General features: G+C 44.2%; 4 protein-coding genes across 8 annotated transcripts in view; 3 read left to right on the plus strand and 1 right to left on the minus strand.

The window, feature by feature from the left end:
- Positions 1-5850: 5850 nt before the first annotated feature.
- Positions 5851-6888, minus strand: LOC111982406 (gamma-crystallin M2-like). Its single transcript, XM_024013975.2, has 3 exons — positions 6789-6888; positions 6343-6585; positions 5851-6202 (listed from the first exon to the last, which is right to left on the minus strand). Exons 1-3 carry the CDS (start codon positions 6816-6818, stop codon positions 5903-5905), a joined length of 573 nt encoding a protein of 190 aa, XP_023869743.1. The 5' UTR covers positions 6819-6888; the 3' UTR covers positions 5851-5902.
- A 1509-nt stretch (positions 6889-8397) lies between these two features.
- Positions 8398-16402, plus strand: scrn2 (secernin 2). The gene is given in 10 exon segments (XM_024014019.3): positions 8398-8501; positions 9425-9593; positions 10162-10343; positions 11605-11777; positions 11780-11803; positions 12573-12788; positions 13135-13300; positions 13762-13942; positions 14232-14391; positions 14508-16402. Coding segments are annotated over 8 exon segments (1266 nt in total). The 5' UTR covers positions 8398-8501; position 9425; the 3' UTR covers positions 14388-14391; positions 14508-16402.
- Positions 16403-17300: 898 nt separating this feature from the next.
- LOC111982418 (probable splicing factor, arginine/serine-rich 7) lies at positions 17301-21841 on the plus strand. Of its 4 annotated transcripts, none has more exons than XR_011473768.1 (3): positions 17301-17554; positions 20285-21445; positions 21492-21841. XR_011473768.1 is itself a non-coding variant. In XM_070433810.1 (3 exons), the coding sequence occupies exons 1-2, from the start codon at positions 17489-17491 to the stop codon at positions 21284-21286; spliced, it is 1068 nt and encodes a 355-aa protein (XP_070289911.1). In that variant the 5' UTR covers positions 17301-17488; the 3' UTR covers positions 21287-21310; positions 21343-21485. The 4 variants fall into 4 exon arrangements, 2 of the variants coding, with proteins under 2 accessions (XP_070289911.1, XP_070289910.1); XR_011473767.1 differs by having other exon boundaries at positions 20285-21437; positions 21505-21841; XM_070433810.1 differs by lacking the exon at positions 21492-21841 and having other exon boundaries at positions 20285-21310; positions 21343-21485.
- A 287-nt stretch (positions 21842-22128) lies between these two features.
- The window catches only part of LOC111982420 (zinc finger protein 318), a 30994-nt gene continuing 27286 nt past the window's right edge, over positions 22129-25836 (plus strand). The window contains exons 1-3 of one of the 2 annotated variants that reach the window (XM_024013987.2): positions 22129-23078; positions 23248-23322; positions 23548-24289. Coding sequence is in view for 1 of the 2 variants with exons in the window: in XM_070433811.1 (XP_070289912.1) it covers positions 22419-23078; positions 23248-23304 (717 nt within the window). In the remaining variant the exon portion in view is untranslated. The remainder of the gene's footprint in view (positions 23079-23247; positions 23323-23547; positions 24290-25836) is intronic. The other variant, XM_070433811.1, reaches the window with a different exon arrangement.

The raw sequence follows: 25836 nt of genomic DNA on the forward strand, positions 1-25836 counted from the left end.
GTATTAAGGACAAAAAGTAAATTACTTTGTCACATTTTTTTCAGTATTACATTAGTGTCTTGTTGCAAACAGGATGCATGTTTTGGAATATTTGTATTCTGTACAGGCTTCCTTCTTTTCACTGTGTCATTTAGGTTAATATTGTGGAGTAACTATAATGTTGTTGCTCCATCCTCAATTTTCTCCTATCACAGCCATTAAACTCTGCAACTCTTTTAAAGTTCACCATTTGCCTCATGCTGAAATCCCCAAGGGTTTCCCTTCCTCTCCTGCAACTGAGTTAGTGTAATGAAGTGTAATGAATAACTTCACCGTGCTCAAAGGGATATGTCTGATTTATTTTATTTTCTACCAATAAGTGCCCTTCTTTGTGAGGCAATGGAACACCTCCCTGGTCTTTGTGGTTGAATCTGTGTTTGAAATTCACTGCTCGACTGAGGGACCTTACAGATAATTGTATGTGTGGGGTACAGAGATGAGGTAGTCATTCAAATATCATGTTAAACACTATTATTGCACACAGTGAGACACAAAATCTCAATTTAATCCATTTTAAATTCAGGCTGTAACACAACAAAATGTGGAGAGAGTCAAGGGGTGTGAATACTTTCTGAAGGCACTGTATGTGCGTAGCGTGTTTCAATAAAACAGACTGACTGTGTATTACAACAGAAAACTGTAGCCTACATGCACTGTGCTATACAAGTGCTTCCTCGATAAGGGATGTAGGCTTTTCTTCATTACTTATTAGCTTTCCAAACCTGTATTGAAAAGTTCACACAGAAAGAATTCCTTTCAATAGGGGATTGATCTTGTGTGCGTTCTCACTAGTGAAATTAATCTGGATACGCATGTACACAGAGAGGGATCAAGTTGCTGAATTGGGGACCACACACAATGCCTAAATGATGTTTACCAATGTCTTTCAATAGTCAGACATATTTCCTTGTGAATAAAATTCTTCCAACTCCAAAAGAGACTGTTTAATAACATTTAATTACAGTGCATTTAAGATCAATTACAAGGGGCTTACAAATTCTCTTAAGGTTTTGAATCTGTTTAGATGGCATGTTGCCCCCTTTTCTGTCAGTGGCTGCATTCTTTTAAGCGTCTTTCATAAGGTTGTGTGTGTTTCTAAATTGTCTGTGTATGTTCGTGGATTTCACCTTCAACCCCTTAAACTGACGTCAAAGACCATTTGATAGGGCTTGTACTTAAACTGTAGTCTGTTCAGATGTCAAAGGTGGTTTACCTAAAATTAGGTCCGCTCTCTTCCAGGCGTAGAGCTGCTAGTAGGCCTATACACTGTTCACAGCTGGAGTTGAACCTCTAGCAGTTGGTTGGAGATGCTTGGTCATATACTGTAAATATATAGTATATCGTATGTACTGACAGTACACTGTCTCACAGACTCCATTTCAGGACAGGACACACCATCATTTTGGACCTTAAATCCTTCAGCTATAACCCGGGTGCCAAGGACCCACTATAGACCTCATCCACCCGATGTGTAAACTCATATAAATCCATTCACACTCTCCGAGGTTTATATAGCGCTCTAGTCCTGAGGCACATTCTGTATAGCTGAATCTCTCTCGTCGAATGCAGCAGAAAAATCCCACAAATCCCTATGAAATGAATCATCTATCACGGATAGTGAACAAAGTACATTTTGTCACATTGTTGGCCATTCTCCTTGGATTGAAGCTGTTTCATTGAAGTATCCAAAGATAAACAATTCAAGGAACTTATCTTTTGTAGTTTTCTGTTCCACGCTTGCTTTCGTCATCCAGTATCATTAAGAGGCTTCTAGATGGATGAAAAATTATTTTTTTTAAGATAAAAGAAGAAAATTATTATCATAATCGTACACATAGTTGATGTGTTCATGTCTATGGTGTACTAATTTATTTTCGTCTAAGTCTATAGCTTATTTAACTTTAATTTGTACAGATTTGTCTCATAGAGACAAAAATCTAATTTGCAAGGGAGACCTGTTGTAAGTCGCCTAACATTGACTAACCAACCATAAAGCATGTTTTATGTGTGTCCCACTACAATGGTGTCTCAGCTAAAGCCTAATATCACCGTTGGAGCCTCCAGAGGGATTGGCCAGGTAAAGCCTCATTTCCCCTCTGAGGGTGGAAAAAAAGTCAACTAGAGTAAACAGTAAGTGTACAGTGGTAGACTTCCTATATCCTTGTTTACTATTCAAAATCCCATAAGAGGAGGTACCGGCTGCCAGGGGTTCTGAGTCTGACTGAGTCACGTTTTTTTTCTTCCCTTCTCCATGCAAACACACCTAGACACTCACTCACCACAGCAGCCCCCTCTCCCTCGCTCTCTGCCTCCCCTTTCAACTTCAAACCCAGTCATTTCTGCAAGCTGCTACTTTGATTGTACCAAACACCTGTATTTTTGGGGAGAGACTTCCTCAGTAGCCCCCGCCTCCCATCTTTGATTGTTAAACAGCAGTGGCGCCGCCATTACTGTCTGAGAGACTGATGCCGCCCTGCTTCCCCTCCTCCTCCTCCACTTAAGTTCCTTTTAAACCAGAACTTAAATTGGCCTCAGAGTACGGCGAGCTCCATTCTATTTGAACCAAATTCCACCATTCCAAAGTATCTCAGTTGKAGATAAAGACTTTGAATCTCATATTCCTGTGTGCGACAGCTGCGTAAATCAGAAAGAATCATCACAGAATCATCATGCCAGGAAGCAGAGCCATAACATTCTAGCTCTAAATCAGCTAGATCATGAATTCTTCCGAATTGTGAGAAAGTGAGAATCAGAGGTACTTTAGTAGAAAATGCTGTCAGAGTTGATTGCCCTGTCTTAGGTCGTATAAAACAGTACAGAAGAGTGTGAACAGACAACACCACACACACACACACACACACACACCACACACACACACACACACACACACACACACACACACACACACACACACACACCACACACAACACACACACACACACACACACACACACACACACGGCCCTCTTCCCCTCGCCCTTAATACCAGGCTTTATTATCCAACCTCTCATCCCTGCCATCCTGTCTTCCCCTCCAGATTAATGTCCCTCCGCTCCACCAGCTGTTTCCGTGCCAGAACACCCCTCATCTTCCGGGCCCTGGCCTCTTGGTTCAGGTGGGAGATGGTAGTCCTTTCTGGGGCTGGGCATAGGGCCCATGTCGCAGTGCCTGCGTGTCTATGAGAGAATAAGCCTCACGCCCATTACAGGAGTGGCAGTGTGTTCACATCGCCACATGCCAGAGCCCTTGTAAATAAGAATTTGGTCATAATGAGTTATAAAAATGTATTACCTGTATAGACAGCTTATGGAAGAGCCTTGTGTCACATAAGCTAAACATTTGGAGGGCACCCACCTTTGTTGATGAAATAAAATTAAATGATAGCCTTCACTTTATTCATTTGGATAAATCAGAAAATCTACATTTAGATTACAATACCATTTTGTTCATCATACTCGCCTTGTCTCAAGGATTGTAAGTTCGGTGGTTGAAGCTATCCCTCTAGTGGTGGGGGGCTGTGCTTTGGCAAAGTGGGTGGGGTTATATCCTTCCTGGTTTGGCCCTGCCCGGGGGGTATCATCGGATGGGGCCACAGTGTCTCCTGACCCCTCCTGTCTCAGCCTCCAGTATTTATGCTGCCATGTTTGTGTCGGAGGGGCTACGGGCATTGGTTATATCTGGAGTACTTCTCCTTCTTATCCGGTGTCCTGTGTGAATTTAAGTATGCTCTCTCTAATTCTCTCCTTCTCTCTTTCTTTCTCTCTCTCGGAGGACCTGACCCCTAGACCATGCGTCAGGCTACCGGGCATGATGACTCCTTGCCTGTCCCAGTCCACCTGGCCTTGCTGCTGTTCAGTTTCAACTGTTCTGCCTGCGGCTATGGAACCCTGACCTGTCCACGACGTGCTACTGTCCCAGACCTGCTGTTTTCAACTCTCTAGAGACCGCAGGAGCGGTAGAGATACTCTTAATGATCGGCTATGAAAAGCCAACTGACATTTACTCCTGAGGTGCTGACTTGCTACACCCTCGATAACACTGTGATTATTATTATTTGACCATGCTGGTCATTTATGAACATTGAACATCTTGGCCATGTTCTGTTATAATTCTCACCCGCACAGCCAGAAGAGGACTCGCCACCCCTCATAGCCTGGTTCCTCTCTAGGGTTCTTCCTAGGTTTTGGCCTTTCTAGGGAGTTTTTCCTAGCCAGTGTGCTTCTACACTGCATTGCTTGCTGTTTGGGGTTTTAGGCTGGTTTCTGTACAGCACTTCGAGATATTTAGCTGATGTACGAAGGGCTATATAAAATAAACTTGATTTGATTTGATTTGATCATTAATGCAACTAAATATAGAGATGTAATGTTAACTTACGTAAATATGCTGTGACGTCAGCAACCGGTGTTTGTTTGAGAGTGACTTGGGGGGGGGGGGGGGGGGTGTACGCCCATGTGTTTTGTTTGTATTAAAGTGTGTCTGTTTGTTTAGTCTGTGTGTGGTATAGTGAGTCGTAAGTGTGTGTCTGACTGTGTGTGTTTCTGTGTGGTGTGTGTGGGTGTGTGTGTGTGTGTGTGTGTGTGTGTGTGGTGTGTTGTGTGTTGTGTGTGTTGTGTGTGTGTGGGTGTGTGTGTGTTGTGTGTGTGTGTGTTTGGTGTGTGTGCGTGTGCGTGTGTGTGTGTCAGTCTGCGGTGTTAACTGGGTGTTGGCTGTCTGTTGCCAGAGGTGGGTGTTACTTTTCAGGCTTTTAGTTTAGTGTTTGTGTAGCACAGACAGGATGTGCAGAGGTTGTCAGCATGGTTCATGAGAATGAAAGAACGCGGGGTGGGGTGGGGGGGGGGGTAGTCGAGCCGGTCAGATAGCAGGCTGTCTACCTGAAAGAATCCGAGCCTGCTGCCTCCACCTCCACCTCTACATACATTCCAAGTGTGCTGCACAGTGCCACAAGGAAACACCTCTCACCACCTTAGTGCTTTGACATCCTTTTTCCTAGACACTCAACACCCAAACAAAGCTGGGCATAGCTGAGCACTGATATGGCCAAGTGTTCACCGACAACTGGAATCACAAGCCAAAAACCCGAAGGTTAAAGGTGTTTGTGTTTATACTTCACTTCCTAAGTATCCTTTCGTATGTGTGGACGACACCCTATTAGGCACCCTATAAGGGAAATCCATTAGCAATTGATCAAAGCATGAAGAGACTTGTAGACTTGTAGACTTGGAATGGACTCAAMCCCTTTACTGGTGCCAAACATATTAGTTACAGAATGTAATAACAATGTCCTAAACTTAATTTTGACAGCAATTTCAGAAATGCTGTTTGGCTGGTTTATATCGTTTTGTTTTGTATCGCCAAGCTACTTCCATGGAGTATCATTGTCAAAACAAGTAAACTCACAGACAGGGTCAGTGTCCTGAGGCTGACAGTCTAGTCCAGCTACAAGACCACCAACTGTGATGTAACATTGAGAGTTATAGCACTGAAACAATTTGTATAGAAGGCCTGGTGCATGTTTTGCACCACAATGAGTGACAACTAGATGCATAGATATGTCATATCTTAATTTGATCACTCTGTTGTTGCTGCGAATCTTCCTGCGCTAAATGAAAATACCATCAAATAAAAGTTGGCATTATGTCCTGTCGCATCATATGAAACATTTGATCTCAAATCCAAAATACTCAAAATTGTAATTCTTAGCTTCACTGTCCAAATACATATGTAAGGGACTGTATATGACAAGGGATGCAGGTGTGAGGACAACAAATCAGCAGGCATATTTTTTTGTCACACATAAAAAGGGAAAGATTTAATAGGTTTGTGAATTATTTTATTCAATGGCTTTACTTGCTACGGGTATTTAGTACCAGGAGTCCATGATACGCCTCATGCTCATGAACCTCATACCACTCATGCCGCCCATGGCTCCCATTCCCATGCCCATGCTGAAGTTGCTGTACTCTCCAGGCCTCATGTACATCATCCTGCCTCTGAAGTGGGGCTGCTCRTACATCAGCCAGTGGCCTTCCATCACGTTGCAGGACTGGCATTTGGACATGCGGTAATGATCCATGATGTTGTCACAGTCGTCCATCATCTCGTGCATCTGACCTCCAAAGTTCTCTCTGTCGTAGATCCTCATCCTGTAGTTTCCTCTGTGCTGTTAGGATAAAAGTACAGGTTTCATAGATGAGATAATTATTTAGAACATTGCTTAATATGAGAGAGTGAACATTATAAATATGTTTTACCGTCAATGACAAGAGGTGACTATTTTAAGATGAGATATTTTCGACCTACCATGGCGATCATGCGGCAGGACTTGATGCAGTCACTCATTCCAAAGTGCTGCATGTAGTCAGGGTACTCGCCCCTCCTCATGAAGTACTGGTTTCCCATGTAGTTGTTGCGGTTGTACAGCATCCAACAGCCACTCTCAACCCTGCAGGAGTGGCACCTGCTCAGGTAGGAGCTCATGTCACTGCAGTCACTGCTGCACTCATATGAACGACCCTGGAAGTKCCTGTCCTCGTAGAAGATGATCTGATTATGAATTAAATAATTGTATGAAAGAAACATTTTAGAGAAATTTGGGATAGTCTACTATTCAGTCACAATGGMAACCAGGATATTGGGATGAGTCAAACGTTCATGTTTTAGTTTGTGGTGCTAGAGCGCTAGATCCCTTTTGTATACCAATCTAGAAAAATGTTGGTATGTATTTTCAAAACCTTCCCAGTGCTTACCTTGCCCCTGTTCATGTTGGTGGTGGACATGTTTGCTAACTGTGCTGCTGGTTGCTGCTCCTGAACTGACTTCCTACCTGGATTAACCCTTTCTTTTATACCTGACCAAACCCAAAGAATCGCTAGCTCCATTGTTCAAATCCCTGACCCAGCAACATGCTATAGAGGCCTATTGAGGCCACTGAGGTTATGTCCACATTTCCAGAAAGGCTGCTTTTCAATTGGTTGTTTCTCTTACAAAGTAACACAAAGCCTTTTGAGAGTTTACTCTCAAATTTGAAAGTTCTTCATACATAAGTTTTCAAATCTTACTTGCAGGATAACTTTTATTAATTAGAAAATGACATTTCCTGAAGTAAATGTGTGTGCTTGAAAGTCTTGAAGTATTTATGGTTGTGAAATAGTAGTATAGTGGTAGTGGTAGCAACAGGTGTAGTAATGGTAGAAGTAGTATTGGTAGTAATAGGGTTTTCATAGGCTATGGTTTAGTTATAGTTACCTATTTTGGGGTGGTTTGTTGGTTTGGAGTTATTATAGTTGGTTATAGGGGGCTAGTACAGTAAGATAGAGTGAGTACTATAGCATCATTAGCCATATTATGTGTTTTTAAGCTCTCTAAGGTCTTTAGTTTGAACATTCTGAATGTTTTGTGGCAGTTTAGAATGTTGAAACCTGCATTCTGCCTTTAAAATGGAATATAAAAAGCTATAGTTTATGAAGTATGAATGGTAGCAACAAACTGTGTTAAAGCAATCTAAGTTGATTCAGTCTGCACATGTCAACTTTGGATTGGGGTTTGTAGCTGGGACAGTTCAAGAGCAGGTGGCAAATCCACATTTTGCCTTTAAATCTATGGAAATGTATGCACATTTCAAACAGTTTTTTTCAAAAGGTATACATAGTATCAAAAAGCTGTATACAAGCACACCATTCTAAACCGGTCTGCACGTTTTAAAGATTGAATTGAGTTTTTAGCTTTAACGGTTCTGGAGGAGTAGTGGCTCCATTTTTTACCTGTCCTCTCCATTTAAACCTATGGCCATTAAAATGCATTGGGATATATGCAAAAGTGTTTGTCGTGTGAAAGGTAAGCTATAAGTAGTATCAAAAATGATTGATCATACAACCTGAAGACAGCAAGCCTGCACGTTTTAAAGTTGTTTTGGTGTTGGTTGCTTTTACAGTTTTGGGCTACAGGTGGCAGCAGAAGGAGAGTAATAAGTATGTCGGGTTTTCGAAGTTGTTCTTGCTTTCAGCAGGCGCATCTAATGATTTGACATGTTAGCACAAACCGATCTGGGACCAGGCTATTAGTGCACTGAGAATAAAAACATACTGGTTATTAATCATTATAGTGTAGCCTACATKCCATGGATGGGATGGATATGCTCTTTTTGAGCAATTAAATTATATATTTGATAATAGAATATAGAGGGCCCAAATCTAAAAAGTTGTGATGATGTATTCTTGAATCATGCGGAAATGTTCCCAATTACTTTATTTGGAACAATCTCATTGTGCGCTTGTTACAGCAACATTTGTTGGCTAATTGTTGAATAGGGCTATACACTTGTTTTTCAGTTATGTATTTGCAACAAGTAATCAACGAGACTAGACCTTTAAATACAACCTTTGGATACGATCACGTGGTACAGTAGCTCAACTACAATCTGCCTTCTCGTAGCTACCACGTCTGGTTTTGCGATTAAAAAGGTAACATTTTTCCTGTAGGAATTTGCAACATATCAGTAGCTACAGTAGCCCTATTACTCAACAGATTATAACGACAGCCAACCCTTGGATTGAGATGAAATGACAGTCGTTTATTTGTGCATTTTAGCGTGATATCTCCTGAAACCGGGAAGTGACAGCAAGGGCACATCGCTAACGWTACCGTTTATATAGGCCCTATCTTAAATAAACATGTGACTAAAGCCCATTTTAGGCTATCACGTCTCCACAAGACTTCAATCACATTGTTTAAAATGTTTCCGCATTTTAGCGTTACTAAATAGCCATGTTGATAAGAAGAAGGAGACGGCAAGGACCATTCGGATTTGTAAAGATTACCGAGAAGTGCAGTGCACAAGACAGCCTCCTTATCGCTCTGTTTGAGAAGGGATGGGCAATGCACTAGTTGACAGGAAGAACATATTATACCTGAGACTTCCCCTAATATACTGTATAGGGGATGGATGCCTTATGTCACGTGTGCCCATTCTATATGTGTGCCCATTCTATAGGCTTCTTAGGCTATATACAATAGGCATAGTGTGAAATGAAATAGAAATGGTAAAAACATGACTAACTGATAGTGACAGTGATATACAGTATGTGTATATTTTTGAGTTTGCTTAAACAGGCAGTTAACCCACTGTTCCTAGGCCGTCATTGAAAATAAGAATTTGTTCTTAACTGACTTGCCTAGTTAAATAAAGATAAAAACATTTTTTTTATTGACCAACATAACTATGAGTGTTCCTGATTTTACCGATGTATGACTAAGGCTAGGATTTTTTTCCTGATAATTTGTCCTGACCAGGAAAAACTCCTGACCTCTGATATGATAGCAGTTTATTTCCTGGTATTATATTTGTTATGGTGTTTGTTTGTCCTTTGTTTGTTTGTTCATGCAGGATGGCAGAGCCTGAGCCACCCCTCTCGTGTGACTGCTTTGTGTCCTTGCCCCCTGGCTCACAAGATGATCACGTGATCTTTGGGAAGAACTCAGACCGTCCTAGAGATGAGGTCCAGGAGGTTCTTTACTACCCRGCAACCAGTCACCCATCTGGGACCATGCTGGAGGTAAACTAGGCCTAGCTTCACTTCTCCCCATAGATTGACCCTGCTGCAAATTACAATCCTGCTGCCATCTTGGATCGGGGCTCTCTTGAAAAAGAGATTTGATCTCAATGAGATTAAACCTGGATGAAGCATGGATTTGAGTTCTTTAACCATCTGCCCTCTGAACATTGTATGTAGGCCTGTAGTCAGAGTGTAGGCATTTATGTTAAAAATGGTCACAACAGGTGTTTTGCACTGTGAACAACATCACTAATTGGATTAGAGTTGTTTTCACTGGTGAGCAGTCAGTCTGGGCAATATAACGGAGAAGGATTATCAAACCTCTAAAATACCCCTCCTTGGTATACACAATCAACATGTTCTAATTTACTATTCACTAAGTTTAAAGTTTGAATGATAGACTATCATTTATATGTATTTTCACGCCTTTATGTTACCAACGGTTTATACGACAGGTTTGAGGTATTGGCCGAGTATATGTTGGTATGGTTTGCCAGTAAAATGTATGTTACAATTACATTAAAAGAGAATTGAACAACAATGTAAATCTCCATCTCTCCTCCTGCAGTGCACGTACATTCAGATCCCCCAAGCAGAACACACCCATGCTGTGGTCCTCAGCCGGCCTTCCTGGCTGTGGGGGGCCGAGATGGGGGCCAACGACAAGGGGGTCTGCATCGGGAACGAGGCTGTGTGGACCCGCGAAGCTATCGATCCAGGGGAAGCCCTGCTAGGAATGGACCTGGTCCGGTAAGCACGGCTAACCGTAGGCCAGCATACCAAACAGTAGTGTTGTTTTGGGGCCAAGTGAATCCTAACTTCTGAATCACCACCTGGTCCGAAAGATAGAAAGACGAGTTGAGCTGGCTGGGCTGGCTGTTGGGTCAGGTTCCTGACCGAGCGGTCTGATTGAATGACTGGCCGGTCTATTTCAGACAACATTGGATCCCAGGACCAGGAACGATAGAGAAGCGCTGCCCTTTAAGAATCAATTCACTAACTTCAGAATCACATCACTCAAAGTTTGGTGTGAATAATCAATGCATTAATGTCATTGGTAAATTTGTTGAATAGTAGGTATCCTAACTGGAGATGTGCAAGTATTTCAGCCCGTAGTCAGAAAAGCAAAATAGGGCTAGGCAGTAGCAGATGGGCTACTGTAAATGTACTAGGTAGACTTCCTTCATCACAGGTTAATACTTACATGTGTGCGTAGGGACTAGTCGTGTAAACAAAGATAGGCCAACTGCCAAAACATTTCTATGGGAGTTTTGATTGAATCCGGCCCAAGTGTGTTTTCACTTATGTCATAAAGCTGCCTTTACATTGTCATAAGCATAACATTTTAAAGGATTTTGTAACGCTCACGCACCATGGAGCCTATTCAAGTGTAATGCTGAACAAATCAATGTAACAGTTAGCAGTTTGCAATGGCAGCCGCAGGTTGGTCCTGTTGTACCACTGACTGCAGTGATATAGCAGCAGCAGGACTAACCTACTCCAGGGGTTGCTGCTCTGTGGCTGACCCTATGCTGCTCTGTGGCTGACCCTATGCTGCTCTGTGGCTGACCCTATGCTGCTACCAGCCTCGCAGCTGCGTGTATGTGTGGTGTCCGTGGAATAATATAAGACAGAATGTACTATTTGATTCTATTCTACTCATGATCTATTCTATTCTACCACTATTCTATTCCAGTTTCCCAACCCTGGTCCTCGAGTACCACCAACAGTACACATTTTTATTGTAACCCTGGACAAGCACACCTGATTCAACTTGTCAACTAATCATCAAGCCCTCAATGAGCTGAATGAGGTGTGTTTGTCAAGAGCTACAACAAAACATGTGTACTGTTGGGGGTACTCGAGGACCAGGGTTGGGAAACACTGTTCTATTCTACCGGTATTCTACTCTATTCTACTCTACTCTACTTTATTCTACTCTACTCCACTCTACTGCTCTACTCTACTGCTCTACTCTACTCTACTACTACTCTATTCTATTGCTTGACAGCTTGGGGCTTGAGCGTGCGGACAGTGCCTGGGGGGCGGTGAGTGTGATCACTGGTCTGCTGGAGCAGCACGGCCAGGGGGGGCCATGCAGGGAGGACCCGGCGCCCTTCAGCTACCACAACTCCTTCCTCCTGGTGGACCGCAACGAGGCCTGGGTCCTGGAGAACCGCGGCAAGCCTGGGTGGCACAGAAAGTCACAGGTGAGGAACTGCTGTAACACCGTGGGAGCTGTAGTGTGATGGATGTTGAGGGGGGGGGACGAGGGTGGCACAGGAAGTTACATGGTGAGGAAACTGCTGTAACACCGTGGGAGCTGTAGTGTGAATGGATGTTGGGTGCGGGACTGAGGTGGCAGGAAGTACATGGTGAGGAACTGCTGTAACACCGTGGGAGCTGTAGTGTGAATGGATTGTGGGGGGGGACTGAGGGTGGCTGTTGGGGGGGGGGGGGGGACAGGAAGTTACATGGTGCGGAAATTGCTCTAACGTCACTGGAGCTGTAGTGTGGACAAGAAGTTTTGAACAGGTTCGTTTCGGTGTAATCTCTGTTAAGGAGTAAATCTCACGGAACTTGGTCAGCTGAGTGATTAATTTCTTGTTCATACAGTCCGTGTTAGAAGTTGAGAGTGGCAAATATGAAGTCTCCACCCTCACATAAAGAAATCTCAGCCAAACCCCCCCCCCCCTTCCGATTGTGTGGCACACGTGCGACCAAAGCAGTTTAAGCACCAGGACCAGTGACGAAAACCCAAACCGGACCTAATGCTGCTCCTTATCTCACACATCCCATTCAGTCTCTGCAGATATTTCAGTCTCGCAAAATCTGCCCACGGAGATTAGTTTTGTGGTTTTACCCTTATGGTTGTGTTAGGATAGTGGGAGGGTAAGCTGATCTAGAACTGTGCATATCTGAGCAACTTATACCAGCAGCATCAACTATGCACCCCCCACCTGTCTTTGCTTCCCACAGAGGGGGTGAAGAACATCTCCAATGCGCTGACCATCGGGACGGATATCTCGGCGGAGCACCCAGAGCTGCGGAGTGTGGCCCAGGCCCAGGGTTGGTGGAGCGGCGAGGGAGAGTTCTGCTTCAACGAGGTGTCAATGTCTGAAAACCCCCCCGCCAGGATGGAACTGGCCAAGAAGCGCTACAGTGGGGGCACACAGCTCCTCCAACAGCATGATGGTGAGGGAGACTATTCTTTCTATTCTTTTCTAATCTAATTCAATTTCTTATAACTGTAAAAACTCCCGAAATGATGTTAAAGCAGACTCTATTAACAACACTATACATGGGTGGTTCGGTTGTCGTATTGCTTATACAGCTATTTTTATTACATGTAATAAAGGCCTGGTATCCCCTCTTACCATAGAAAGTACGTTACATGTAACTAGCTATGTAATTTCCTGTCTCCTGCCATTTCCTGTCTCCTGCCATTTAATGTCTCCTGCCATTTCCTCTCCGGTCGGCTTTCCAATAAAAATAGACGACTAATAACCTACTTAGACGATACATTTTCTGGGTTCCCCAGGTTCTGTGACGGCCGAGGTGATGATGTCCATCCTGAGGGACAAGCCCAGTGGGATCTGCATGGACTCTGGGGGGTTCCGCACCACTGGCAGCATGGTGTCCATCCTGCCCCGCGACCCCAGCCTGCCCTGCATCCACTTCCTCACTGCCACCCCCGACCCCTCCAGGTGCGTCACCTCACCGGCCTGGTCCCAAACAAATCACTATGACCCTAACCCCATTGTTGTCTGCTCCTTGTGTTTAATCTAAATGAGCTGGATAAGTGTGTGACAAATGTTTAGGAAACTCCTCCTAGCTTACCAGATTGCTATGTGGTAATGTTACTATTTTGCTGATACCTTTCCAGTCCTTTCAGATTTGCAAGAGGGACTCAACAAGGGTGTAGGAGAGGTGGAAAGGGATTGGTTTGGAACCAGGCCCAGGAACCCCTCAGGCTATCTGGAAGTGCTTCTTAAGATTCAGACTCAGATACGCTCTTTGCCTTTTATCTCTGTATTGCTCTTTTTCATCTTCATAATTTCCCCCTTTGGCAAAACTGCGTCCTGATAGGAGTTTCTCTGTGTCTGTGTGTTTCATTTGGTCCTTACCACCTCCCCTCCTCCTACCGGGCTGTCCTCCGTCCTGCCAGGTCTGTTTTCAAGCCTTTTATCTTCTCTGAGTCTGTGACCCCAGTGTCGAGGGTGATCTCCCCACAGTACGGCCCAGACGACCCAGTCAGGAAGCAGCCGCGCTTCCAGAGCCAAGTGGACCGCAGGCACGACCTGTACAAGGCCCATGAGGGGGCCCTGCAGACTATGGAGACCAACCCGGTACGTGTAAGAGGGGTTAGAATCAAATATGGGTAGAATATGCCATGGCCGAATGTAATAGACAACACTTTCATCGTGTTTATATATATATATATATATATTTACATTGATGAGTGTGGGTATGGACTGATGGATGTTATGTGACGTACGTCACCGACTATGAACTTTCATAATTTCCTATAAACTTCACAAATTGCTGTTTGTCAGGTCTTCTCTGCTTGTGCACGTGCTTGTGTGTGGGGGGGCATCAATGTGTGTATTTTTGCATGTGTGTGTTTCTGTCCCTCAGGACGCAGGGAATGCTCTGACTGAGACGTTGAGGATGTTGGAGGGCCAGTGTCTGACGGACATATCAGCCCTGCTCAGTGGAGAATCACCAGCAGAAGAGGAACTGGGGGACCTGTTCTTTGACTGTGTGGACACGGAGCTGAAGTTCTACCAGTGAGGAGGTAAGAACCGTGTGTGTGTGTGTGTGTGTGTGTGTGTGTAGTAGTGTGTCTCTGTTTCAGAAGTACAGTGACCTTCTCATTACGCCAATGCTGCCTCCAATTTCTCTCTGTTACAGCGCCCTCATGTGGAGATCGATAGTGCTTGCAGTTCGGCAGGAGATGGCCCTGGGACTGTTACGTCCTGTGCTCCTGTTAGATTGGTTCCCTCCCGTCTCATGCATACGAACCCCCTTGATGCCATTCCATCCATCATTGACACAGAATATAAATGTCTTAACGTTCCATGGGATTGGAGCATCATTATCATTTGTATCACTTTCGGGAGCAATGCTCGCCCCACATTAGTGAGTATGTGATAGACCACTACAGGAGTGTACAGTACCAGTCAAAAGTTTGGACACACCTACTCATTCAAGTGTTTTTCTTATTTTACTATTTTCTACATTGTAGAATAATAGTGAAGATGTCCAAACTATGAAACACATATGGAGTCATGTAGTAACCAAAAAAGTTTAAACCAATCAAAATACATTTGATATTCTTCAAAGTAGCCATCCTTTTCCTTGATGACAGCTTTGCACACTCTTGGCATTCTCTCAACCAGCCTCACCTGGAATGCTTTTCCAACGGTCTTGAAGGAGTGCCTTGCACTTGTTGGCTGCTTTTCCTTTACTCTGCGGTCCAACTCATGAGATCGGGGGATTGTGGAGGCCAGGTCATCTGATGCAGCACTCCAGCACTCCATCACTCTCCTTCTTGGTCAAATAACCCTTATACAGCCTGGGGGTGTGTTGGGTCATTGTCCTGTTGATAAACAGAGTCCCGCTAAGCGCAAACCAGATGGGATGGCGTATCGCTGCAGAGTACAGTGGTAGCCATGCTGGTTAAGTGTTCCTTGAATTCTAAATAAATCACTTAGTGTCACCAGCAAAGCACCATCACACCTCCTCCTCCATGCTACACAGTGGGAACTACACATGCAGAGATCATCCGTTCACCCACTCTGCGTCTCACAAAGACACAGCGGTTGGAACCAAAAATCTCAAATTTGGACTCATCATCTAATGTAAAATTAATCATGTTTCTTGACCCAAGCAAGTCTCTTCTTATTGGTGTCCTTTAGTAGTGGTTTCTTTGCAGCAATTTGACCATGAGGGCCTGATTCACGCTGTCTCCTCTGAACAGGTGATGTTGAGATCTTGAGTGTCTTACTTGAATTCTCTGAAGCGTTAATTTGGGCTGCAATCTGAGGTGCAATTAACTCTAATGAACTTATCCTCTGTAGCAGAGGTAACTGTGGGTCTTCCTATCCTGTGGTGGTCCTCATGAGAGCCAGTTTCATCACAGCGCTTGATGGTTTTTGCGACTGCACTTGAAGAAACGTTCAAAGTTCTTGAAATGCTCCGGATGGACTGACCAGTAATGATGGACTGTCATTTTCTCTTTGCTTATGTGAGCTGTTCTTGCCATAATATGGACTTGGGCTTCTTCAGGGCTATCTTCTGTATACCACCCCAACCTTGTCACAACACAACCGATTGACTCAAATGCATTAAGAAGGAAAGAAATTCCATAAATTAACTTTTAACAAGGCACACCTGTTAATTGAAATGCATTCCAGGTGACTACCCCATGAAGCTGGTTGAGAGAATGCCAAGAGTGTGCAAAGTGTAGCTACTTTGAAGAATCTCAAATATAAAATATATTTTGATTTGTTTAACACATTTTTGGTTACTACATGATTCCAAATGTGTTATTTCATAGTTTGGATGTCTTCACTATTATCCTACAATGTGGAAAATAGTAAAAATAAAGAAAAGCCCTGGAATGAGTTGGTGTGTCCAAACTTTTGACTGGTACTGTATGTCTGTGACTGTGCAGATCTGTTTCACATTTAACACCTACTGTAAGTACGCCATTTGTAAAACGTGCTATTCATTGTTACAAGTGAATGGGGGTTAGTTGACTGACTGCCCCCATGAGAATGAACTAATAAAATCTTAGCTCTGTCTGCTGATGTGTCCTGTATTTATTAACACTGTAGTTTAAAACAAACACTGGTGTATTCAATTCAGTATGTACTGACGTATTTAGTAAAGAATTAAACAAATGTTGTACAGTTTTGTTAAAGTTGGGGAAATTCTAAATCCTGCCACCAACAGGACGTGTTGCATTTCCAATCCTATAAAATATCCTAACTAGGTAATAACTTCGGAAGTAACCTAACCAAAGATTGTCTATTATATTGACAAGATTTGAGTGACCGATCTAACAGTGGAAATTGAAATTACATGTCCTCATAGATTGAAGCCAGGTTGGAGGAGGCGAGATCAGGTGGGACCATTCGTCCAATGAGAGGGCAGATACGCGTTTGAACAACAGCCGTAGAGATTGAAAGAAGACTCATCTTTCTATCGGAGCTATTATTGTATCAGTACATTTTCTTTTTCATTGTCTGATTTCTTCCAACTCATAGGAATACCCACCCAGTTGACTACTTTAAAATAGTGGAAGCCCTCAATTTCAATGTCCATGCTAAGACAAGTTATATCCATGATGTGTCCTCTATCTCCATGGCCCAACTCCAATATAAAGTCTTTCTTTTTTTTAAATTGCCGAAATGCCACGTGCATCCACTTAAATCAGTGCATTCGTATCAACCTAGCCACTACGGAACTTATATTCGATCAAATAAGCCTGATGTAACAAATTAGCAATTACATTTTTTGTTGACCAAATTCGACACACTCTCATTGACCTCAATACAAAAATGCCTCTTTTCCTGGGTTTATTTTAATGGCTAGAGTTTGGGCGGAGTAAAACCTCACGCTTTGCCTCTTGCTCTCTGACCTTACGGAGTCCCCACATCCGTTTTTCAGTGGAAACGGAAGTTAGGTTGAAAATACTGTATCCGTGAAAACCGGAAACATCCGCTTTCTCCCAACCCCGCTGGAGAGGTATGACTGGAAAAGCTAACTAGCTGTAAAACCATAGTTTCTAAACCTTTTTATTTCTACACTATAATACTACAATTTGGTTTTCAAGTCAAAGAGCTCAGTGGTAGGGCGATCAAATATCTGAACCGTCAAAATCCAGAATGAGACGACACACAACATATAATGATGAAGACCTGCGCGATGCTACCAGGAGGAAAGGCGAGAAGGTAAATAATCAGTTTTGTCTGTTCTTGCACATGCATTTCTAGAAGTATTGGCAATGTGACTATTTACATTTGGTGATTTAATTTATTTGCCGGTACCTTCCTGACTGGCATATTTATGTTTAAATAGCCAGCCTGCTCTGAAAATGTCATTAGCTAACGTTAGCTAATCTGACGTAAGCTAGCTAGTTGCTAGGAAACTCTGATCTGCTTCTAAAATACGTGGACTGGATTTCTTTTATATCATGTTTTTACAAGTTTAATTCAATGTAACGGGTATGACGACCAACTAAACTGTCTGACCTACCACATGCATCCACATCCAAGCATTCCTTACAAATTCTCTCAATTACCAAACTTCAGGTTTTATTTTGACGATGCATATATTATACATTTTGTAAGTTAGGAAAATAGTGTGGTTTGCCAAGTGGATTCTTCTCTTCCATGCGTTGGCAGTCGAAATACAGACCAGAAATTGAGTGTAGGGTTGAATTCCCGACACACAAAACTCACGCACAGCTAACCCTCTCACTTACTATCTACTACTACAAACCCCAGTTTAGTATTTTATTAGGCACCCCGTTAGCTGTTGTCAAGGCAGCAGCTACTCTTCCTGGGGGAACACACAAAACATCACATCATGCAAAACATTGTGCATCATACAAATGCAGATTCCCACCACTACATCACAATTGTACATACAAATATACATTGCTCCACTACTACGTTACATTTTGGGAGAGATTTCCATGTAGTCATGGCTCTGTATAGTACTGTGCATTTCCTAGCCTCTGTTCTGGATCTGGGGACTGTGAAGAGAATCCTGGTAGCATACTAGCATGTCTTGTGGAGTATGTATGGGTGTCTGAGCTGTGTGTTAACTTATTGGACAGATAGTTTGATACTTTCAATACCTCAATACCCCCGGTGTAACACAGTTTCTTTGACCCCCCCCCCCCCTAAAATAAACGATGGCTGTCCATGGTGCTGAAATTGCGAGGGCATCTATAGCTTTGCTGTGGCAAATGGATAAATGTTTATTGGTAGGCGTAGTTGGTAGTCATTTTCTCATGTTAAGCCTAAGCCTAGCCTATTTTTTTTAAATAATATACAACTGTCCTGTATAGGCTACCTGAAACTGCATGTCATGAGCCGTCCTCGTGCTCTCGCCTAGCTTAGATGGAACGTTGTTGTGAGTAAAACCAGTCTATTAGTGCCAAATAAGTAGGTCCACCCTCAAAACACTAGTTTACTAGGGATTCTTTCATTATTCAGTGTACTATCTATAGCCATGTTCTGTATTTAGCTGCTATTTAGCTGATTTTTTATAAAGGTAGCAGGTAGCCTAGTGGTTAGAGCGTTGGACTCGTAATCGGTTGCTTGGTCGAATCCCCGAGCTGACAAGGTAAAAATCTGTTCCTAGGCCGTCATTGTGAGTAAGAATTTGTTGTTAACTGACTTGCCTAGTTAAATAAAATAAAAAAACAGAGGAAAAGGTACTTGGCTTGAGGGTAAAATCAGCCACTATTTATTGTTGAACTCAGCGGGTTTTGTCTGGCTAATAGCCTACACAAATGGGCTGCAATATTCAAGGTAAATTAAATCTAACTTGAGAGAGTCTCCTGAAGTCCTCAATTTTTTTTGTGCAAATCTTTTCACAACGGCCTGTAAGTCCAGGTTGCGGACCCGACTGTTTTCTATACGGAGTATTGCCAACCCAGACAGTCTTTCCTGGGATGTTTCATTATAGGCCTATGTCCATTGCGCTGCACAAAAACTAGAAGCGCAAGCATTTCGCTATACTCGCATTAACATCTGCTAACCATGTGTATGTGACAAATAAAAATTGATTTGATTTGTAAATGTATTCTTGAATAATGCATGCCAAGATATACCTGAGATAAGGGACTGTTGATATATGCAACCACACAACTCACGCACCGGTTCACCAGTATGAACGAAATCGCAAACCGCTTTTTTTGTCTGTCCAGTATCCAGGACGACCTGTCCCCAGAGCTTCCAATACATTCATTTCTTTCCATAACGTGTTGAAGGAGAATGAGAGGCCCAATTAAAGGTGTTGCAGAACTGCTGTATTTGAAGCACAACTCACTTCTGCCCAGTTTCCCGGATGTTGCTATGGCAATCAAGCTGTGTTTACAATCGTGTAACAGTCGCTTCTGCGGAGAGATCGTTTTCTAAACTAAAACTCATAAGGAACTAACTTTGACGCATTAGGTTCTCGGTCTGATATGAGCTATTGAACCCCTGAGTAAGCTCCACTCGTTGCACTGGCGCCGTCGTAGCCTTAACCACGGCATTTGTTCACCGATATCCCCTCAATCAGTGATTTATTTTTTTGAAGGCCCGAGACACTTTTTCATTCACATTCCCGAAGCCCAAGAAACAAACACTTAGCTTACCTATGGAAATTAAAAGCGTTAATATGAATTACTTTTTTGAGGGTTACTGTCAAAATTCTTGATAGACAGACTACTTTGAGCCAGGAGAGACTGACATACATGTTGCAGATGTTAGCCCTCCGTGTACATTTAAGGGCCAGACATTCTACTCGGTTCTGGGCCAACTGTACTTTGCCTATGTCCTTCTTTGCAGAACTTGACCATATAACTGGTATGAATCATGTCAACCTTCATCCATTTTTAAGCTATAAAGCAAGCAGCTGTCTTAGTGGATGGTTATCCATTGATATTCTCTCATGTCTCCTGTTAGGTCCCTGAGGATAAACAACACGAATCCACCATTTACTCATTCAGGACACAGGAGCAGGACACAGCAGCCACAGGCTTCCAGCGCTTCCTCAGTGTCCTCAACAAAGGGGTGGACATCAACAAGCTCTCAAAGATTGTCAACAACGTGAATGAGTTACCCCCTATTCAGGAGGGCCATCCCAAGACTGCCTACAGGAGTGAGTATAAGGAGGCCCCAGCTCAGAACTCTCAGGATTGCTTGGGGCCCCAGAGTAGAGCTCTGCCACAAGACAACAGTCACTCACACATTCGTGGAGAAAGGAGGCCGGATCTCCCACATGGCCAGCTCCAGAGCCTGCTGGAGTCCATCGGGCTAGACCTGGGGGTGGAGGAGTTGGGCCGACTGTCAGACCGGACCAAGGAGAAGCTATACGGAATGAAGAGAGACCAGGAGAGGAGTCCCTTGACGTCAGACAGGCACTCTAGTACTAGAGACTGGGACAGAGAACGAGACGAGGACACAGAGGGGGACGGATCTAAGAGAAATGGAGAAAGAGACCGGGACAGAGACTGGGCCAGTTCTGAGAGAGACCGAGAGAGAGACGGGGACAAATCTGAGAGAGACCGGGACAGGCGTTCTAATACCAGGGACAGGCGCTCTGGTCCYAGGGACAGGCACTCTAGTACCAGGGACAGAGACAGACACTCTGGTTCCAGAGACAGGGACAGGCACTCGGGTACCAGGGACAGCAACAGGGACAGACGCTCTAGTACCAGGGACAGCAACAGGGACAGGCGCTCTAGAACCAGGGACAGCGAGAGAGATAGGCACTCTGATACCAGGGACAGTGAGAGAGACAGGCCCTCTGGTACCAGTGACAGGGGCTCTAGTACCAGGGACAGAGACGAGGACAGACGCTCTACGTCCATGACAGAGACGAGGACAGGCGCTCTAGTACCAGGGACAGAGACGAGGACAGGCGCTCTAGTACCAGGGACAGACAGACAGGACGAGGCGCTCTAGTACCAGGGACAGAGACGAGGACAGGCGCTCTAGTACAGGGACAGAGACGAGGCCAGGCGCTCTAGTACCAGGGACAGAGACGAGGACAGGCGCTCTAGTACCGGGACAGGCGCTCTAGTACCAGGGACAGGCGCTCTAGTACCAGGGACAGGCGCTCTAGTACCAGGAAGGCACTCTAGTACCAGAGACAGGACAGGCGCTCTAGTACCGAGGGACAGGGACAGGCGCTCTAGTAACAGGGCGGGACAGGGACAGGCGCTCTAGTAACAGGGACGAGCCAGGACAGGCGCTCAGTAACAGGGACAGAGACAGGGACAGGCGCTGTAGTACCAGGGACTGGGCCAAAGAAAGTGACATGATTGGTATAGGGACAAGTCCAAGGAAAGCTCTGCTGAGCTCAACACATACTCTAAGGACCCTATATCCTCTTTCTCACCCTCCTATGCATCATGATGGCAACCTTCTCCACCACCCAGTTCTCTCTGTATACCAGCAGCCCCTACGCCAATGCCTTCCCTCCAGGTTGGGGTTATCCCCCTGGCATCCCTGGCCTTATGCCCCTGGCCTATGCCCCCTGGCATGCCCCGGTCCATGCCCCTGGCCATGCCCCTGCCTCATGCCTCCTAGTACCATGCCCCCTGGCCTTATGCCCCTGGTAACATGCCCCCCTGGTAACATGCCCCTGGCTTTATGCCTCCTGGTACATGCCTCCTGGTACATAGCCCCCTGGTACATGCCCCCTGGCTTTATGCCTCCTGGACCATGCCCCCTGGCTTATGCCCCTGGTACCATGCCCCCTGGCCTTATGCCCCCTGGCTTATGCCCCTGCTTTATGCCCCTGGTATTATGCCCCCTGGTATTATGCCCCTGGTATTATGCCCCCTAGTACCATGCTCCCTTCCCATACCCCCCCCTGGGTATCCACCTACCCCCAGCCCCACCACATTACTCTAATAGCACAGCAGCCTTAAGCCAGACATACGCATACACACAGGCTTCTAGAAACCTCCAGCTCTCATCTACTCAGCCTGCCAGTAACCACCAGTTAGCATATATCCCACTCCCATACAACCAGCCCACTGGCACCCTCCAGCAGCTAAACACCAAGTCCACTGGCAACCTGCTCCAGCTCATGAACCTCCAACTCCCAAACAGCAAGCCCGCTAGCACCCGCCAGCTYACATACATYCAGCCAGCTAGCAACCCCCAGGTCAAATCTAYCCAGCCTGGTGGGACCCGSCAGCKTRCATACATYCAGYCCRCTAGCAACCCCCAGGTCACATCTACCAAGCCCGCTAGCACCCGCCAGCTTACATACATCCAGMCTGCTAGCAAYCCCCAGGTCACATCTACCCAGCCCRATAGCGAACTCAAGTTCACAAGCACGGCTGTACTGACGCCAGCACTGAAAGTGTTGACCCCAGGCCCCATCTCCTTGAGCAAGGYCCAACAACTGAAGGAGCCGTCAYCCCCCCGCTGTCTGCATTACGTTAAGACGGTGGTGCCCAAGGGCAGCAAGCGCCGCATGAGACGGTCAAGAGTCACGAGAAACAGGCAGGCGTTTGAAGAAAGGTGTAATAAATACAGGAAAGAGGTTCTGAGAAAGAGGAGAATATATCGAGATCTCCAAGGGAAGAGAGATGGACTGATTGCAAGAGCTGCRGCGAAAGTGGCCGCTCAGTTGGCTGCAAAGTATCCCAGGGCCCTCTCTGAAGCGGAGGCAGAGAGCRATGTTGAAGGGGAGAAAAAAACAATGCCTGAAGAAGYGATTAAGGGGAAACTAAAGAAGAAGGTTTGTGTAATTACTTCTGGAAGTACAGTATTATCRTTGGTATGAWAGACCTTKGCTTACTTCTATGCTGTTCTCASTTTKKYMWTWWTKSYTKKKKYYTYTTWMYWAMSRWKWTWWTYMMCMWTYMRKYMWWATTTTTRTTGACATGYGAGTGTWTACCCTTTCTCAGCTTGAAGAGTTCAACCTGAAGATGAAGCGGAAATCGACGCAACAAACACCAACATAAACTCAAAGGCAGTTTGTTGTAAGTAAAAGCAGTAGAAATACTCCATTTATTTCATCAAAGAATCTGTATTCTGGTGTGTTTACTCCACTTTGGTGAAATTTGTAAAGTTGAGTTGTTAAGTTAATGACCCTGGAATATTTGATTTGGGTCAGTTATGCAATGATTCTCTTATCAAATCAAGAATGCATGATTGTTTTTCTGTCATAGCAAGTAATTCGTCTGAACTCTTTCTCTTTTCTGCAGATCTTCACTTTGGCATCATGAGCTCCTCCCACTAGAATAGAACCKGCTGCTGACCCATCCAGACCCTATGGACATCAGTTGGCTTACATTGTTACCTATCAACCATTTATAGATTTGTAATCTTTGAGCCACATCCTTTAAGGCTACATAGTGAAGATTTTTTTTCAGATTGGATTAATCTGTAGTAGCATGGGTACGGTCAGGGGATTTTCTTGACAACGTGATCTGACTAGCAAAAATGATTGCCTATATAGGCTTTTCGCTTTAATTAGGTCCTGGAGATTTTCCTAGGCTGGTCATTTGGTCAGGAAAAACTCYTAACCCATTTCTCTGGATCCTCTTTCACTGTGTATATATACAAATAAAGAGTTATTTTATTTCTTTTTCTCAAAAAGTTACTTCAGTGTGGAAGTCGTGCTGATGCTCTAAACTATGCTTCACACTCCGTCCTGTTGGCGGCAGTATTGGAATTTTAATCATAAGAAGGTGAAAAATCTACAGAAGCGGGTACAGCAGAAAAATAAAATACTTTTTGTCTTTGGCTAGCTAGATCGTTACTTTTGTGCTAGCTAATATATACATTTTTATGCAATTGTATTTCAAGTCAAACACTCTGTCAGTCTTTGGTAGCGTACGTGGAACTTGTTTGACGCCTCAAAATCTGAAATGACTGCGAACATAATGAGATGGAACCCTCTTTCAGGCCTAAGACGAAGAGCGCGGGTGAGGTTGCAGACAGGAGGTAAACAATCGTTTTATAGTTACTTCTTTCAAATTAAGAATAAGGTCATGTGTTTGGTTATGATAAAAGCAATTATTGGGCTATATGCTTCTGTCACGCTCACAGCATGTTCTGAAAATGACAGCTTGCAGCGTTAGCTACCTAGCTTAGTATTAGAGGTTCTGCATCAGATTCATGCAGGTTTAGTATTCTGAACATAGTTAGCATTTATGAGGCCAGCAATCACGTTCCTCACATGCTAGGAACGAATTTCCTCAAGTTATAATGAAATGGTGCCAGTCGGTCCCAAAACACAAGTTTTATGGAGACTTGTGGGAGGAGTGCTTATAACGTCGCCACCTGTATGCGCTTTCGGTAGCCTGATTGCATCCGGACTGAGGAGAAGTCCGCAATGCATTCCTGACCACGTCCTGAAGTGATCAGCAAGATCTGAACACAATCAGCACAAAGCCACTTCGCTGCGTCTAGACCCCTATGAAATCTTCATATTCTGAGAGCCAGGGCCGCAACTTTGGTTTTAGAAGTGAAGGGGGACGCCAGTCTCAAAGTCAACAGTGAAGAGGCGATTCTGGCGTTCTAGGCAGAGTTCCTCTGTCCAGTGTCTGTTCTTGTGCCCATCTTAATATTTTATTTTTATTGGCCAGTCTGAGATATGGCTTTTTCTTTGCAACTCTGCCTAGAAGGCCAGTATCCCGGAGTCGCCTCTTCACTGTTGACTTTGAGACTGGTGTTTTGCGGGTACTATTTAATGAAGCTGCCAGTTGAGGACTTGTGAGGCGTCTGTTTCTTAAGTTTCTTGGTAATTTCTCGCATGGAATAGCCTTCATTTCTCAGAACAAGAATAGACTGACGAGTTTCAGAAGAAAGTTCTTTGTTTCTGGCCATTTTGAGCCTGTAATCAAACCCCAAAATGCTGATGCTACAGATACTCAACTAGTCTAAAGAAAGTTGTATTGCTTCTTTAATCGGCACAACAGTTTTCAGCTGTGCTAACATAATTGCAAAAGGGTTTTCTAATGATCAATTAGCCTTTTTAAATGATACACTTGGATTAGCTAGCACAACGTACCATTGGAACACAAGAGTGATGGTTGCTGATAATGGGCCTCTGTACACCTATGTAGATATTCCATAAAAACAATCAGCCGTTTCCAGCTACAATAGTCATTTACAACATTAACAATGTCTACACTGTATTTCTGATCAATTTGATGTTATTTTAATGGACAAAAAAAAGTGATTTTCTTTTTACAAAACAATGACATTTCTAAGTGACCCCAAACCCCTGCTGAAACCATAAGTTGCATGTAGGTGTCAAGTRTAGACACGACCTGGTGTCTACACTTGATACTTACATGTGACTTCTGCTACAGTATCAGAATACGGACATCGTATTGAAAAGACTGGTCTAGATGCACAAAAGTCACTATGTCATCTGATTTGTGTTCAGATCTTGCCTGGTAGTAGGCCTGACCTCAACCCCATCGAACACCTTTGTGATGAATTGGAACTCCGACTATGAACTAGGCCTAATCGCCCAAAATCCT

Source organism: Salvelinus sp. IW2-2015, linkage group LG21 (assembly GCF_002910315.2).
Source record: "Salvelinus sp. IW2-2015 linkage group LG21, ASM291031v2, whole genome shotgun sequence".
NCBI classification, from domain to species: Eukaryota; Metazoa; Chordata; class Actinopteri; order Salmoniformes; family Salmonidae; genus Salvelinus; species Salvelinus sp. IW2-2015.